The sequence below is a fragment of the Arvicola amphibius genome, chromosome 14 (assembly GCF_903992535.2).
Source record: "Arvicola amphibius chromosome 14, mArvAmp1.2, whole genome shotgun sequence".
Lineage (NCBI taxonomy): Eukaryota > Metazoa > Chordata > Mammalia > Rodentia > Cricetidae > Arvicola > Arvicola amphibius.
The window spans coordinates 14,256,072-14,273,477 of NC_052060.1; the positions used below are offsets into that span (position 1 = coordinate 14,256,072).

Sequence of the window (17,406 nt, forward strand, 5' to 3'; positions counted from 1 at the left end):
TTAAAGACAATTAAGACATGCAAGTTAATGGTCAGTCCCACTGCAGGCTTTCTGGTTGTCAGTCCATCTCTAAGCCCCTATGAGCTAGTTGGTTCTGTGGGTTTTCTTGTAGTGTCCTTGCAATCCTTATTCCCCATTCTTTCACAGGATTCCCGGAGCTCTGTGTAATGTTTGGCTGTGGTTCTCTGCATATGTTTCTGTCAGTTGCTGGGTGATGCCTCTCTGAGAGAACCAAGGCCCTCAGCATATATGTTACAGTTGTGTAACTTGGTCTTCTCCTGTAACTTCTTCTTGTATCTAACAGTAGGGGAAGGGGTTGTCTGACTCTGTTGCCTACTTTTGGGACCCTTTCCTCCCACCAGGTTGCTTCCTCCAGCCTTAAAAGGAGAGGAGGTGCCTAGTCTCACCTCAACTTGATATACCCTAGCTGGCTGATATCCATGGGAGGCCTCCCCCCCACACTTTTTTTTTCCAAGACCAGGTTTCTCTATAGCTTTGGAGCATGTCCTGGAACTAGCTCTTGTACACCAGGCTGGCCCAGAACTCACAGAGATTCGCCTGTCTCTGCCTCCTGAGTGCTGGAATTAAAGGCAGCGTGTGCCACTACCACCCCATGAGGCCTGCCCTTTTATGAAGAGAAACAGAGGAGGAGGAGTAAAGGGGAGAGACTAAGAGAAGGGAGGGGAAACTGTGGTCAGGATGTAAAAATAAAAAATAAATAAAAGAACTTGCTTTGCAATGACTATTCTCAGTAATAACTACCCTCTGGTAAATGATTAGGTGGAAAGAAAAAGGTTAAAGTCTATGCAAATTCTGAGGGTCTAAGAAAGTATTCTAAGGATATGGAAACATGTTCTGAAGGTCTAAGAAAATGATTTAAGATATGTAAATATAAGTTGTAAAGTTATACGAAAGTGAGTTAAAGTATGTGAAAAAAAGAAATGTTTCAGATTTCTTTTCCCCTTCTATACTATTTTTATACTAAGATTTCAAAAGTTTAAAGTTTTAACACTGATCTGATAAAATGGTAGAACGCTAATTACTATTATCAGTCAGAAACTCAAGATTCTAAATTTCTTTGTTTCATAAATATAGACCTAAGAGTGCTTCTTATCAAGCCAAAAACATTTCTGTCCAATCTATGTATCAGGCTCTCTGGATAGTGGGAAAAAATGTTCATACTTTTTAACCCAAAGCTATAGCTTTGCTAGGACGCAAGGCATGAGTCTACTCCAGCTGTTATATAGATACCTGTTAGCTACTTTTTCTACAATGTGGATTCCAGTACATATTAATGCTAATATATCTAAAACTTTTACCTTTTGGTAAACTAAAAAGTTCATGTATGTAAGCTTCAGAGAATCAAGGGAGTTGTAAGACTTGAATCCACCTCTCACAGGTCAAATGGATTCCAGATAAGTACAGCCTAAGTTTCCCCATCTGCCTATTCCTGAGAATGGGATCTCTTTCCTGATCTTAGGACTCCTCTCCTCCCCAAATAACTAAGACCATGGGCCTGAAAGTTCCAAATGTAAGATTTTTCTTTAAGTTCCTAAATTTTAACTTCTGTCCCTAATCTATATCTATCTCAGCAGATTTTCACTTAGCTGACAGACACCATCCAGGAATCAACTGCAGGCTGCTAACTGCTGAGTTCTGAATTTGCTGAAAGCTAATGTGAACCAGTTCAGTCAATGTGACTGTTCCGTCTCTTCAGCTGGGCAGTTAACCAGAATCTTCTGATAAACACCCCATTTCCTGATCCCACTCCCAGTTTCTGACTAGGATTTCAGCCTTCCTGAGCCCTGACAACAATATCCTAGCTTCAATCAGAAGCAGTTACAGAAGAGAATATGTTTCCCCTTGTCCCCAGCAGGTTAAAATACTAAGTCTAAAGGAAACTCCCTGGCATAGGGGACAAAATAGCTACCTATAGAAGTGCCAATTGGCATACTAGAAAAATGGGCCCAAATCTATCAACAGATAGATTCATTCATTGGAGTATTTCTACAATATTATAGGACACTTGACCTGCACTATGTAAAACAGAGCAGTCATTATATACTTTAACAGAAAATTGTTGTTTCTACACAAACTAATTTGGGATTAATTACGGGAAATCTGACTGAAATATTATATAACAGGAGGACCTGAAATGAAATAAATCACTGGCGACCATTCTCATTTCCAGGCTCTTCCTAGATAGTGACTCTGATGTCAGCCATTTCAGAGCCTTCGACCCTGTTTCTAATTCCTGTTGGCTCTTACATCACTAATATCTAACTAAATTATAATTTCTGTCTGGGTATCATTATGCTGACAGTTATTTAATCCCAATATAAAAAGGTGCCCATGCAGAATCAAGGATTTGACTCAGGAGGGTGTAATCTGAGAGCCAAGGGCCTCCAACCCTTGCCCAAGGACAGATACTTCCTGAAATGCTGGAGGCTATTGTTTATGGGAGATAACAAGCTACCTGCTTTTGTTTAACTCATCTGCCCTGGACTGCTTGATCACCTGTAGGTAGGAGGAGGCACATGGGCAGGAAATATGTCAGGATGTATGCTTGCCCCTAATTGGATATAAGCAAGAAGTATACAGGCACACATCAGGATGTGTGCTTGTCCCTAATTGGACCTGGTGAGAAGTACAGTGGCCTTATAGGTTCACCTTTTTAAGCCTCTGCAAAACATAACTAGTCACCAGTTCCTGGGAACCCTGAATTGAACCTGGCATTCCATCAACCTGCCCAATATGTAATTAAAGCTTGCTTCAAATTTAGCTTAAAATTGTGGTGGTGGTCTTAGTCTTACCTGGTGGGCTTAATAATACAACTTATATGTATTTAACATTTTCTCTATAATTATATGTGTATGCATGTAAAAATATTATAGAATTCCTAATGTCACATAACAATGAACATCAGCAAAGTGAAATTACCACTTTATTATCTTAACACATTTTAACATACAATAATCCATAAGGTTTTAAGGGGCTTACAAAAACAAATAAGAGAATCAAAACTATCACTAAAGACCTGCCTATACATTTAAGTGTCTTTCTTCCCCACTAACGTGAGGCAGCCTCATAAGAATTCAAAACTGGCCAGGCGGGGTGCACACCTTTAATCCCAGCACTCGGGAGGCAGAGACAGGAGGATCTATGTGAGTTCAAGGCCAACCTGGTCTACAAGAGCTAGTTCCAGGACAGGCTCCAAAGCTACAAAGAAGCCCTGTCTCGAAAAACCAAAAAAAAAAAAAAAAAAAAGAATTCAAAATTATATTTACATCACCTGACAATATACATTTACTCAATATTCAATAAATTTTGCTTTACAGAAATCAAATTATTTTATTCATTCACTCGTCCACTAAATATTTACTGAGTGCCTATTATGTACCTGGAACTATTTTAGGCACTTAGGATATACACAAAACCCACTGTACTAGAAATTTTATATTAAGTATGACAAAAAATGTGCATACTATGGCAAACTAGTGTGTGTCACCTCTGCCTGGCCTGTAAGGCTGAACAGGGCGGCTGTTTTACTCTCTGAACCTTAGGCAAGTTTTATCTATTAAAATACAAATGAAATATTACTAAAAAGACCTCTGTAGCTATCACTCTGCTCAGAAATTCTTCTACTTAAAATAATCATATTTTTATTAACACTTACCTCAATGTTATTATTTAGATCCACATAAACTTGTCTTGTTTCTTCCCGTTCATATTCATCTGTAATTATCATTAAAAACTTCAAAATTAAATTTTAAAACGTAACATCAACAAGACAATACTTATAATACCTTAGAAAAACATTAAAACATTTAAAATTCGCCGGGCGTTGGTGGCGCACGCCTTTAATCCCAGCACTCGGGAGGCAGAGGCAGGCGGATCTCTGTGAGTTCGAGGCCAGCCTGGTCTACAAGAGCTAGTTCCAGGCCAGGCTCTAAAAAAAGCTGCAGAGAAACCCTGTCTCGAAAGACAAAAAAAAAAAAAAAAAAAAAAAAACATTTAAAATTCTTGTTCACAGCAGCATTGCTACAAATTATTGTACACTACAGTGTTACAAAAGTTCCACTACTACATGGAATTTTTTAATTCTTCTATATTCTTATGGTACCAATGTCCTGTGTACACTCTACTACTGGCCTTAAATAGAATCATAAATTGTATCACTATACTAGCCTACCCCACAGCATTATTATTATTTCCTATTATGGACATAGATTTGTGTCTAATTCTTGATTCAATACCATGGTAGTTCCAGACATAAAAGGTTAGTCTTAAAATCACACTTGAAATGAATATTACCTGCAAATATATATACTTATTGATATTACCTTTCAAAAACAGAAAAATTAGCTACTACTTAAATAAAGAACATCTGAAAAACATAATTCAATGATACAAATTAATTTGAAAAACTTAAAAGGCAATTTCTCCTCCTGTTTCCACCATTAAATGAGTAATAAATTGATACATCCCTTAAAATAAGAAAGATACCTACATTTATTTGTCTTTTCTGCAGATCTAGCACAGGTTTCCTTAAGCAGATTACACAAATGTCTTGTAGCATTATTCCTGGGGGGAGGAAAAAGGGTTTTCCTAACTATAATCTGATCTCAAAGCAAAATAATACATGAACATTACAGACATATAGTTACAATTTTAGAGAAATTTTTAAAACAATGTATTTTGTATATACTGTATATCATAGTAGCATTTATATCAATAAAAAAAATAGAGACTACTATTGCCAAAATCATTTAATAACTTCTTCACTCTAAGTGACAACTGCTACCCAGTCTCTAGCAAGTTACTATTACTATTAATACCCTCTCAGAGAAAAGATTCCAGATTTGTCTAGGAGAAATAATAAGACAGGGTTAAACTTTTCATTTATTAATTATTCCTAAACTGTTATTGATGCGTATTCTGAATTCTATTGCAGTACTACACTGACTAAAAGCAATTTGGAAAAAGGTTTGACTTACATGTTCTTATCATACAATCACTGAGGGAAATCTGATCAAGAAGCCAAGCAAGAGCAAAGGCAGGAACAATGAAGCAATACTGATTATTGGCTTGCTCCTCATGACTTGCTCAGCCTGCTTTTTTTATACAGGCCCAAGCATCTGCCCAGAAGGGCACTGCCCATAGTGGCAAGGCCCTCCCACATCAATAATCAATCAGGAAAATGTACCACAGACTTTCCCACAGTCTAATTTGATAGAGGTAATTCCTCTAACTTTTTTCACAAACAAAAGTAATTTTCTCAGCAGCTATCCACTGTGTTAATAAGATCTCTATTTGTATTAATTTACTAATATAAAAAACAATTTGAATTAATTTTCCAACATAGAGTTTTTTGGTACAAATGAATTATTATACTGACAAAAAAAAAGACATTTGACAAGGAAAAGCAGTTCCAAATTGGACTTACTCTATTTTACAAGTGTTGCACCTAAGGCAACAGTGACACAGGAAGATGAACAATATGCAAATGTAGTTTTAGATAACAAATTTTAGGAACTTTTTTTGATTCCAGGAAATGATTCCTCCTGACACCTGACATTTGACAGAATGAGAAGTTATTCATCATTAGCAAGCTTGCTAAATCTAAAAAAGGTAGAATGGGTATATTTCCTTTTTCCACAGTACTCATGCCATGACCTCATGTTTTAGTCCTGGAAACCTGAGGTCCTGTAAGGACACAGACACATAAACAGAAAAGCTACCATCAGGTAGACTGTGCTCACTCTGATGGAGCGATACCAACTATGCAACAATTGAGAACCTCCACGAGTTTATTGCGTATAACGCAAGAGGAGCTAGCTAGGAGGACTCTGAGAAGGAGCAGTCTCAGGTTTTGATCATCCAGGAGGAAGAAGCTATAGTTACTAGTGTTTTAACACTGATCAATCATTCACAGACACTCTTACTTGCACACAGTCAATGTTCTCTTTCAGACCAGAGGAAAACTTCACCCTGGGAAGGCTTTGCCACTCCCAAGGGTCTGAGGTTGTGCACATGTCAAACAATATACATTCACTCAGGATTTTATCTATTTGTTCCACAACCACTTGGGGCTTTCTTGGCTCCCCACAAACTCAGGCAGAAATTATTGTTATGCTACATACACAAAGAAAGTACTCAACAAATAAAAACTATTTTAATAATAAATTTGGAAGTAAAATCATTAAATTAATACTTACTCCTTTATTAAATCTTTATTTTCTTGAATTTCTTCTTCTAATTTCAAGCTTACTTTTTCGTTTTCAAACTAATTTACAAAATAGAAAAAGTTAATTACATTTCCCTTTAAAAAAAATCATTTAGTGTAATCATTAATCAGGTTTTCTTTACTATCACTCTATGTAAGTTCTATAAGGTTCTTTTCTTTCCACATAAAAGGAAATCTTTATTACATCTTATGAATTTTCCATAAAAATATGAGTTTCTTTAAAAGGTGGAATGTTATGGAATATTAGTTGGGATGTGTTAATTTGTTTATGCTGTGGCACATTTGTTTAATGATGCAAAGATTGCTGCATTCTTTTATGTTGCATTTGTTTCGCTCTGTGAAGCTGTGTTACTATGCCTGTCTAAAAAACCTAATTGGTCTAATAAAGAGCTGAATGGCCAATAGCAAGGCAGGAGAAAGGATAGGCTGGGCTGGCGGGCAGAGAAAACAGACAAAAAGAGGGATCAGGAAGGAGGAGGACAAGAGGGAGGACTCCAGGGACCAGCCACCCAGCTATACAGCAAAGTCATGGAGTAAGAAGTAAAGGAAGTTACACAGAAATAGCGAAAGATAGAAGTCCAGAGGCAAAAGATAGACGGAGTAATTTAAGAAAAGCTGGAAAGAAACAAGTCAAGCTAAAGCTAGGCATTCATAAAAAAAAATAGTTAAGTGTCTCTGTGTAAAGAATCAAAGAATAAAAAATGACCAACTACAATAGAAGTATAAGGATCAGGAGTTCAGGGCCAGCTTCAATGTATACAGTGGATCTGAAGCCAGTCTGAGCTAAACAAAACTAAATGCTATGTCAAGGAAAAAGGAAGGGGGGTTGGCGAGTTGGCCCAGCGGTTAAGTGTTGACTGCTCTTCTAGAGGACCTGGGTTCAATTCCCAACACACACATGGCAGCTCATAACTATCTTTAACTCCAGGTCCAGGGGGTCTGATGTCAATGCATATAAAATAAAAGGTAAAAGTTAAAAAAAATAAAAGGGGAATACAAGATGTTGGTTTAACCAGTTAGGACACATGCCACCATACCTGGCAATCTGAGTTCAATCCTCAGAACCTACATGATACAGGAGGAAGACTAACTCCCACAAGTTGCCCTCGGACCTACACACAGACACATATTCACACCCTAATAAGTGTAAGAAGGGGAGGAAGGAACCTTTCACTCTCATCACCTTAAAATTTGCTGAATGACCAGTAAAAGCATTCAATAATATTTAGCACAATATTATCTCTAATAACTTTGATATTATCTGCTTCTACCTTGACCTTTTTTCTCATTCTATGGCATATCAAAACCAAAAAGTTTCAAAGTTTTGTGTGTAAATACATTCTGATATATATCACATCAAATTAACATCAATAATAGTACTTAAGATTTTTAAACTCTTTGTATTAATGTCATTAAACTGGTAATTATCTAAAATAATTATTCCCTTAATCATCTTCATTATATTTTGTGGAATTTGTCCCATATTCATTCCTAAAGCTGAACCACAACTTTTATTAATGAAGTTTCAAAGTCTTGTTCTCAAAAATAATCTGCCTCGCCAGGTGGTGGTGGCGCACGCCTTTAATCCCAGCACTCAGGAGGCAGAGGCAGGCGGATCTCTGAGGTCGAGGCCAGCCTGGTCTACAAGAGCTAGTTCCAGGACAGGCTCTAGAAACTACAGGGAAACCCTGTCGCGAAAAAAAACCAAAAAAAACAAAAAACAAAAAACAAAAAAAATCTGCCACATAAAATTAACCCAGTTTGCTTTGAATTAATATTCTATTTCCAACAATATTGTGCTAATATTTACTTGTGCCATATTTTTATCTTCTTCTTTTGATTTAAATAATATTTATTTACAATATTTACAATTCAAAACTTTATTATACCTGTAGTTCCTGAATGGCTTTTCGCTGGGCTTCAATTATCTTTCTGTTTTCTTGCAATTTATTTTCTTTCTGCTTCAGTTCAGAGTCTATGCTTACTTTCCACTTTTTGATCTTTTCAGCCTCTTTATACAGCTTTGAATACAGTCTGCTCATTGGCTCTGAATTCTACTTAAGTGAATTTACAAAAATTAATTAAGATTTTAATATAATCAACTACAATTACCTACCACAAATTCATATATATTAATCGCAACAAACCGTGTACTCAACTTTATAATCTAACAGGATTAGTTCTTTCATACTATCAGGACAGCATATGATACTTCACAAAATTACTGATTAAAATTAAAAAATGCTAAAGTTGGGCTGGAGAGAGGGTTCAGAGGTTAAGAGCATTGGCTGCTCTTCCAGAGGTCCTGAGTTCAATTCCCAGCAACCACATGGTGGCTCACAACCATCTATGAGATCTGGTGCCCTCTTCTGGTGTGGGCAGGCATACACACAGACAGAATATTGTATACATAATAAATAAATTTTAAAAAAATGCTAAAGTTAAAAACAATTTAATCAATAAAAGAATTTGATTGGATAAAAGCTAAAATATATCACTCCAAAAGAAACATATAAATGTTAACTGTCTTAAGGCATTTTGATTAGAGAAATAATTTAAGAATTAAGAGTGTGGTGTTTAGGAGCTGGAGAGATGGATTAGAAGTTAAGAGCACTGGCTGTTCTTCCAGAGGACCTGGGTTCAATTCCCAGCACTCACATGGAAGCTCACAATTGTCTAAAATCTCAGTTCCAGAGCATCTGACATCTTCACAGAGACAAATGTGCACATAAGTTAAAAATAAAGAGTGTGATGTTTAAAATATTACAAAAATAGAAAGAATTATTTGATATGTAATTTTCAGTGAGCCTAAAGCTTTATTTAGATTTCTTGCCTTTTTTATCCACATCATATTATAAATGCCAGAGGATTTGGGTTTGTTTTTCATTTAGGAGCTGGGGATCTAACTCAGGGCATCTCACATGCTAAGCAAATAACATAGCTCTAACATGAAGTTATCCTCAAGCTTCATTTAAAAAAATAAACTGATATTTGCTTATTGATAACCTGTTATCAAAATATAAACTGAATTCCATTTTATTATTCTATGACACTATGAAGCTTAGCAATAGACACTTATCAGGCCATTTAATTTCTATAAATTTAGAAGATATGCTATAAGAATGATTTTATAAATAATATAAAAACTATGCTATATCCTACAAATAAATTTCTTAATACAACAAAGCATCCAGATAACAATTTCATACTTTAAGAAGAAAAAAATATCTGGAATGGGGATGCAGTGCAGTTGCCTAAAATGTATGAGGCTGATTTAGTACCCAGAACCACCAAAAGAAAGATTTCAAAGAATATAGTTTAAAATATTAACCAAATATTAATACTTAAAGGGTATATTCAAATGATAAATGAAATTCCAATAATAAGAAGGAAATATCTGACCTCAAAATCAGAGTCATTTGGTCCTTCCTGATAGTGGCAACTGCCAGAATTAGCAACCTAAAAGATTAATGTTTACTTAAGATTATATTTTTAGAGCTAATGACAGTTAAACACACAAGACCACATGGCCAGTAAGTTGGATCTATGAGTAATGGTACTGACCAATGATAACCTGATTTGAGCCCTAGGTCTGCAAGTTGTTTTCTGACCCACACACATATTATATGCATACGCACACACAAATACATATGAGCATATATACACATAAATAAATGTAATAAAAATTAAAAACACAAGACTACTAATGCCACAAATACCAATTTTTTTCTTCTTCAAATAATCTAACAGATTGTATGTACACACTTTCACTAACCTGTTCAAGTATTGGCAAAATGCTAAGCTTTTGTAACGCAGGATCTGCAAAAAATAAGTAAAACTGGTTTAAATACAAGAACATGTTTTATATTATTTTACCTAGTTGAATGTCAAGAATATCAATGTAATAGTTATGTATGTATGTAACTATGTTTTTATGAAATTTTATATATTGTTTGTCTAAACCTACCTGTATTGATGTCTTCCCGATTTTTTGAGAGACTGGACATTGCAAATGAAATACCAAAATCACTTTCTGTACATTTGTTGACAGTCTAGAAATACAAAGAGGTTCCTTAAGTATTTTGTTCAATACCACTTTGATACCTAGCAGCATAATACACAAATATATAGTATCCATATCTACTTAAAGAAGCCACTGTAAACAGGGTGGTGGTGGCGCACACCTTTAATCCCAGCACACAGGAGGCAGAGGCAGACGGATCTCTGTAAGTTCAAGGCCAGCCTGGTCTACAAGAGCTAGTTCCAGGACAACCAGTACTGTTACACAGAGAAACCCTGTCTTGAAAAAAAAAAAAAGCCACTGTAATTATAAACCCCTTGATGTATACAGTGTTTTAAAAATATCAAATGTTTCTGCTATGCAAACAAAGCAAAATTTTAATTCTGTATTTCTCCTAGTAAGACGTACCTAAGCAATAAATTACATAATAAAAGCTTTGTAGATATTTTGCATTAACATTTGGAATTTTAACAGTATATAGTTTTCTTTAATCTCTCTTCAATCAAATTGAGATTTATCTTCACTGAATCCAGTTTTAATAATGTGTCTGGACTAGAGTGGAAATTTTCTGCAGCATGTAAAATTAAAATATTAGCTGCATCATCCTCACTTCCATATTCCACTTGAGAAATTTAAATAATATAAAAAGCTGTTTCACCTGAGAAATCTGAAGTACTGCTTTTCAATTAGAATTTTATTAATAAATGAATTTCTCCTTATCCTATCTATCAGGAAGCTCAATCACTACCCACATATAGTCATTTGTCCAAATAGTCTTAATTTTCCTTGGTAAAATTCCTAATTTTCTTGTAATTTTTCCTTATAAATTGACTCAAATCCTGAGGGCCATTTTCATCAGTGGTACTATATGCACACTGACAAAACACACTGGGACACGGACACACAAAAGAAACAGAGTAGAAGGGGACTAGAAGGGGATTAGTGGGAGTGGGATAAATGAGGTTAATAGGAGGTTCTTAAATACACGGTTCAATAACCCTCTGATATTCAACAGCGCTAATAAACAAATCCATTAGATATATGCATCTGTATCTGCTTAAAGCCACTCTGAGTATAAATCCTTTCAACTACAAGCAGTGTTGAAATTATACATACACAAAAATGTCATAATGAAACCATTACCTACAATTAATGTTAATTAAACATTAAAAAATAGTTTCAAACCATTTAGCCACAAAGATAATTTAAATAAGCAAATACTATTCATGCAAAGTTGTACGGCAGCAACTCTCTTCGATTTTAAGTGTGCATGTGTGTATGCATGTGTGCGCGTGTGCTTTAATGCCTGCAGAGGTGACATCAAGTCCCCTTAGGGTTGGTCACGCTGGGAACTGGGCTTGCTCTTGGCGCCCAGTCGAACAGTCTCTGCAGCCCAGCAGGGATTCTTTGGCTGAGTCTGGTCGACGTGCGCTCAGGCCCGTCATCCCGGGGAGGTAAAGCTAGTCCCAATCCTTGGGGACGTCCGCTATTAAGACAACACACAAAGTGGGAAGCACGCTTTCTTTATTAGCTTTTCTTTACGGTGCGCGGGATTCCTGCGGGTGGGGACGACCGAAACCGACTAGCAGGATCTGGATCTCCCGGCCACGTGGGTTCGAGGACTGCAACTCTATCTTGAGGCTTGGCCGCCCTGCCCCTCCTCCCACCCCCACCTCCCTCCCCCACCCCCTGCCGTCTAGGGCGCCTTAGCTCACTGACCTTGAAGTAGGCGGAGTCTCCTGTCACCGTCTGCGGTTTCACTGCGGACACCTGACTGCTGCTCAGCAACGGCGGGACGAATAACGTGAAAGGCTTCTGCTTCTCCATGGCGTCTACTAGGCGTCGGCGGGGGGCGGGGGCGGGGAAGAGGTCACGAGGCGTCGTGAGTAAGGCCGCCGCCTGTGAGCTAGGTCCCTCGGTGGGAGCCCCCTTCCCCGCGCCTCCGTGTCGCCCCGTGCCCGACAGTAGAAGCCCACCGGGTCCCCCCATGTACCCACCCAGGCCGTCACGCGGCCTCAGGCCCAGCCAGGACACCCCGAGGCCCACCCCGCTACCCTAGGCCTCAAAGACCCTCGCGCGCGCGCGGGTCCTGGCACGCGTGACGGAGCGGCGCGTGCGGCCCCCAGCCCAGGCAGCCGTCCACACCCTACCCTTTGCGGGCTCCACGCCTCGAGCGACGGCTTCTCTACGAAAACATCGAATAGAGCCGCGCGAGCCTCGGCCTCAGAACCTCCTAGAAGCCGGAGAATGCGGGCGCAGGACTGGACGGTTAAATATAACGGTTGGTCGGGCTCCGCAGCTGGCCAGGATCTCGCGCTCACGTCTCGCGAGACTTCCCTCTCCAAGGGCCCCGCGTTCTGATTTTCCTCCGTTCTGCATTCTGTGACTGCTACTGCTGTCAGAGAACACTGGGGAAGCTCTCCGGGTCCTAAAACAAACGAGCTGAGGCGCTCACACCCTAAGCGTGCCAACAATCACATTGCCCTGTCATTTCTTTTCTTTTTTTAAAGGATGTATTACTTTCTGGTTAGTGGGTAAGAATGGTTTATGCGCGTGGATGTATGTACGCATGTGCGGCACGTGCATGCGGTGTCCTGGATGGCCATGAGAGGGCGTAGGGTCCCTTGCAACTGGAGTTACAGACGGTTGTTAGCCACCGTGTGGGTGCTGGAAACCAATATGGGTCCTCTGCTAGAGCAATCAGGACTCTCCAGACCCATAAAGAGGAGGACACCGGAAGTGGTGCTAAAGCTGGCTTGGGGAGTAGGTGTATGTGCTTGTCACTGCTTCTGCCTTGGCTACAAGGTCGGTACCACTAACTAAGCACAAAGTGGGCCAAAGCAATGGAGCTGTCTGCTAGGCTTATGCGTCCAAGAAGCAGAACGCAGGTGTGTGAGGACTGAGGAGCAACGTTCAAGAACTGAGATTGAAGATAAAAAGGAGAGATGAGTTCGAGGCCAGCCTGGTCTACAAAAATCTAGTTCCAGGACAGGCTCCAAAGCCACAGAAAAACCCTGTCTCAAAAAAGAAAGAAAGAAAGAAAGAAAGAAAGAAAGAAAGACAGAGAGAGAGAGAGAGAGAGAGAGAGAGAGAGAGAGAGAGAGAGGAGGGAGGGAGGGAGGGAGGGAGAAGGAGAAGGAGAAGGAGAAGAAGAAGAAGAAGAAGAAGAAGAAGAAGAAGAAGAAGAAGAAGAAGAAGAAGAAGAAGAAGAAGAAGAAGAGAAAAAGAAAGAAGAGACAAAGGCTCAAAGCCGGGGACAGGAGGGGTGTGTATGTTTTAGACTTTACAGAGGAGGCCAATGAAGAAATTTTGAGCAGCAAGGCTGGGAAGATCAGATTGGGAAGAAAATTCACAGTATGAAGAATGCTTCACCGGGCGGTGGTGGCGCACGCCTTTAATCCCAGCACTCGGGAGGCAGAGGCAGGCGGATCTCTGTGAGTTCGAGACCAGCCTGGTCTACAAGAGCTAGTTCCAGGACAGGCTCTACAAACTGCAGGGAAACCCTGTCTCGAAAAACAAAACAAAACAAAACAAAAAAAAAAAAAAAAAAAAAAAAAAAAGAATGCTTCAAGTTTATGGAGTGTAAACAGTTTTGATTGCTTGGAAAAGATGCACGGACGAATGCTCACAGGGGTCATGGAGATGAGGAAGCACCTGGAAAACACATTTAGCAGATCAAAGCAGTGTGTTTTAACTTAAGTATAAGGGAGGGAAATTAGAGGGACAGCCTTGGATAGCTCCATGTAACATTATTACACTGAGATCCAACTCTCCCAAAGGAGAGAGAAAGGTAGCCTTTCTCTTGGGCTGGCTCCATTTCATGCTGGCAGTTTTCCTCAGCAGATGCCACATCATCTCCCACATGCTGGAGTCTCCATCATAAAATAGGCTTCGCCTTCAAACTTCATGCAATGGCCTTGTGTGGGCCTCTTTGCCAATAATAAGACCCCACCACACATTGCCTGGCCTAGGTGGTCAGTGTGAACAGTCATGACCCCTCACTCTTGCATCTAGTCTGCCCACGAAGGCAGCACCGCTCTCCACCTTCTGTTGCCATTGGAGACAGAGGCTGGCCTCTTGGACCACAACTCCAGCAGCCATATCTTCAAGGCCAAATCTGGAGGAACACTGCTTTAGGAGAATTTTTCAGGCAGGGACCCCTGCAGAGAACCCCTTCAGATACATTCCTAGCACATGCTCTCCTTTCCAAATGAATCTAGGTTTGTTTTTTTTTTTTTTTCTTTTTTTGCAAGCTAGAGCCTTCAATAAATGAGTCATTGTTCCCAAGGCACCTCTCCTACTGTCCCAATGAGAAGCCAAAGGCTTCTAAATGGCAGTAATATTTTTAACAATTATATGCTCCCATCTGCAACTCTAAGCTTGATGAAGATCCTTTTGTAATGATCATTCGGTCTCTTTAAGAGACAAGCCACACCCACTCCCTCCCCCATGCTCTGAGGCAGGCAGGTCTTCTTTTCTTTTTTTTTTTAATTTTTTTAAAAGATTTATTTATTTATTATGTACACAACATTCTGCCTTGATGTATGCCCGCACGCCAGAGGAGGGTGCCAGATCTCAGTACAGATGGTTGTGAGCCACCATGTGGTTGCTGGGAATTGAACTCAGGACCTCTGGAAGAACAGCCAGTGCTCTTAACCTCTGAACCATCCCTCCAGCCCCCAGGTCTTCTTTTCTGCTTGCAGCCTGAGTCTCTTCCCTTTTTTGTCTCCCTTCCACCACCACTCCCTGCTTCTGTCTCTCTCTCTCTCTGCCTCTCTGCTCTTCTCTCCTTCTCCACTCCCCCTCCATAACCCACTAAATAAATATCCAACCTCACTCTGCATGGCGTGCCTATCCATCTGTTTCTTGCCCGATGCCTGGGACCAGCTGCCTCGGGGACCTGTGACACGGTCTCGTGTGCCGTCCCTTCCTGGGACTGGCTGCTCTGGGGCCTGCGGGCTGCCCTGGGGCCTGCTGCCTGTCCCCACTAGGGGACCTGTGGCGTGGTCTCATGTCCCCGCTGCCTGCTGCAGCAACTCAGGTATCCTGCAGCATTTTTAATTAATCCATTATGCTTTTCCCCACAAAACTGCACATTTTTCATATCCTTCGGCTCAATTGTTGCAAACATTGCTAAAAGCAGTAGGAAAAAACTATGCCACAGTCCAATACATGCTAACTTGAAATAACTTCTACCAAATTAATCCTTTTTCTTTTAATTTAAACCTCAATTTCTCAGGATATGGGAATAATGTGGCCAGGTTCTTTGCCAGAATTTAACAGAAGTGGTCTCTAGTGCAATTTCTGATAGAGTCTTTGTTTCCTTCTGGAACCTCATGAGCCAGGATGGCTCTGTTGACACTGTTGGAACTGTGGCCTTTGCACTTAAGCTCTGCTTAGGGCAGTTGAGGGTTCCTCTAGCAACAACTCCACGCTTCTCCAAATTTCTCTCATAAATTCCTTGCAAAAACGCACTAATCACAAGGTCAGATTTGTTGTGTTTATGTATCCCACTTCTCAGAACCAATTTTCATCTCTTGTTCTTGTGATCAAATAACAATAGCAACTTGGACTCACAGTCCATCATGGTGAGAAATCTGGAAGCAGGAGCTTGAGGAAGTGGCGCCTGTGGATCCCATTGCATCCACAATCTAAAGGTCCCCGAGGTACCTAGATGGCTATTTTTAGTTGCTTTTTTTTCTCTTTCTTTCCTTTTTCCCTTCTTTCCTTCTCCCCTTCCTCGTTCCCAAACAGTGGCCTTATAATAGCAATGCACTCTATAAATAGTGTTCATAGGGTTTAAGTGCTACTTTTTATATCCCACGCATATGTGTATGCTATAAATGTAAGCCTGCTGTTTAAACCCGCAGTCTTGAATTTAAAAAACAGTTGAAGAGGATATCGTTGTGCATCCACATAGAGACTATTTAATCTGTGTCTGTTCAAAAAGGGAAGAGAAATGAAGCTATTTAAAAACACTGCTTTCCAAAGCGTTTCATCTTTGCCTCCTCAGTTTTATATTAATTTTGGCAAATTCACCAAGCCTGGTAGTTTCATCAAAGAACTCATTAGCATTTTTTCAGACCTTCATTTAAAAATTTAGCTAATGGGCTGGAGAGATGGCTCAGAGGTTAAGAGCTTTGCCTGCTCTTCCAAAGGTCCTGAGTTCAATTCCCAGCAACCACATGGTGGCTCACAACCATCTGTAATGGGGTCTGGTGCCCTCTTCTGGCCTGCAGTCATACACACAGACAGAATATTGTATACAGAATAAATAAATAAATGAAAAAAAAGGGTGTGGTGGTGCACACCTCTGATTAAAAAAAAATTTAGCTAATGAAGTCAAGCTGTACTGAGTATTCTCAGGGTATTTGTATATGTGACATTATGTTGGGAGCTATTGGGGGCTGTGGACCCCCGGACCCTGAATTCCCTGTGAGCAGCTTGTTTTTCCTATGCTTGTAGCTGCTCTGAGCAAAACAATTTGTTTTCCTCTACTCTGAGCAGGCTGGCAGGCTGCTGCTAAAAGATTCCGAGAGCTGGGGTGTGGCCAGAGCCCTACATAAGCTTCTTCTGAGCACAGTAAACTTGGCACTCTTGTATCAAGAGTGACCCACATCTCTATCTCTATGTTTGTCTGTTTTTAAGTCTCTCAGCCCAGTTCCCAGCTCATGTACTGACCTGTAGTGGCACGGGCGCTACAGGCGTAGTACCATATAGCAGGTAGTACAGGACCATCTCGGAGTTTTACAACATTACAGAGTATTAAAATGGGTTTCTTTATCTTTAGCTGATATTATCTTTGGAATAAATTTAGAAGTATAAGTCAGAGGAAGTACTGAGTGGAATGTGGATTATTGACAGGAGTACAGCCATGCCAAGGACCAGTGCCTCAGACTCATGATAATAGCAAAGCCTTCCTCTGGTCCATACATAGATATTGACCATGTGTGCAAAAACTGTCACCTGCAGAACTATTCCTCCTCAGAATGACTACAACTTTAGACTTCCTGGCTACGAAGACCTTCAACCAAGACCAGCTAACCCGACTCTATATGTGATGCACAATAAATATGCTACGCTTCTAGGTTGTTGTCTAGTTGGTACCCTCCATCAGAGGCCTACTTGTGGTGGTTTG

At 39.9% G+C, this 17,406-nt stretch overlaps 1 protein-coding gene across 1 annotated transcript in view; it reads right to left on the reverse strand.

Annotated features, from left to right (window-relative positions):
- Sycp1 (synaptonemal complex protein 1) overlaps window positions 1-12,095 on the reverse strand; it is a 90,501-nt gene extending 78,406 nt beyond the window's left edge. The window contains exons 1-8 of the mRNA XM_038311747.1: window positions 11,988-12,095; window positions 10,215-10,299; window positions 10,023-10,066; window positions 9,650-9,706; window positions 8,137-8,301; window positions 6,219-6,286; window positions 4,511-4,584; window positions 3,677-3,735 (exon numbers count right to left, since the gene is read on the reverse strand). Coding sequence (XP_038167675.1) covers window positions 3,677-3,735; window positions 4,511-4,584; window positions 6,219-6,286; window positions 8,137-8,301; window positions 9,650-9,706; window positions 10,023-10,066; window positions 10,215-10,299; window positions 11,988-12,095 — 660 coding nt within the window. The remainder of the gene's footprint in view (window positions 1-3,676; window positions 3,736-4,510; window positions 4,585-6,218; window positions 6,287-8,136; window positions 8,302-9,649; window positions 9,707-10,022; window positions 10,067-10,214; window positions 10,300-11,987) is intronic.
- Between the last annotated feature and the right edge of the window lie 5,311 nt (window positions 12,096-17,406).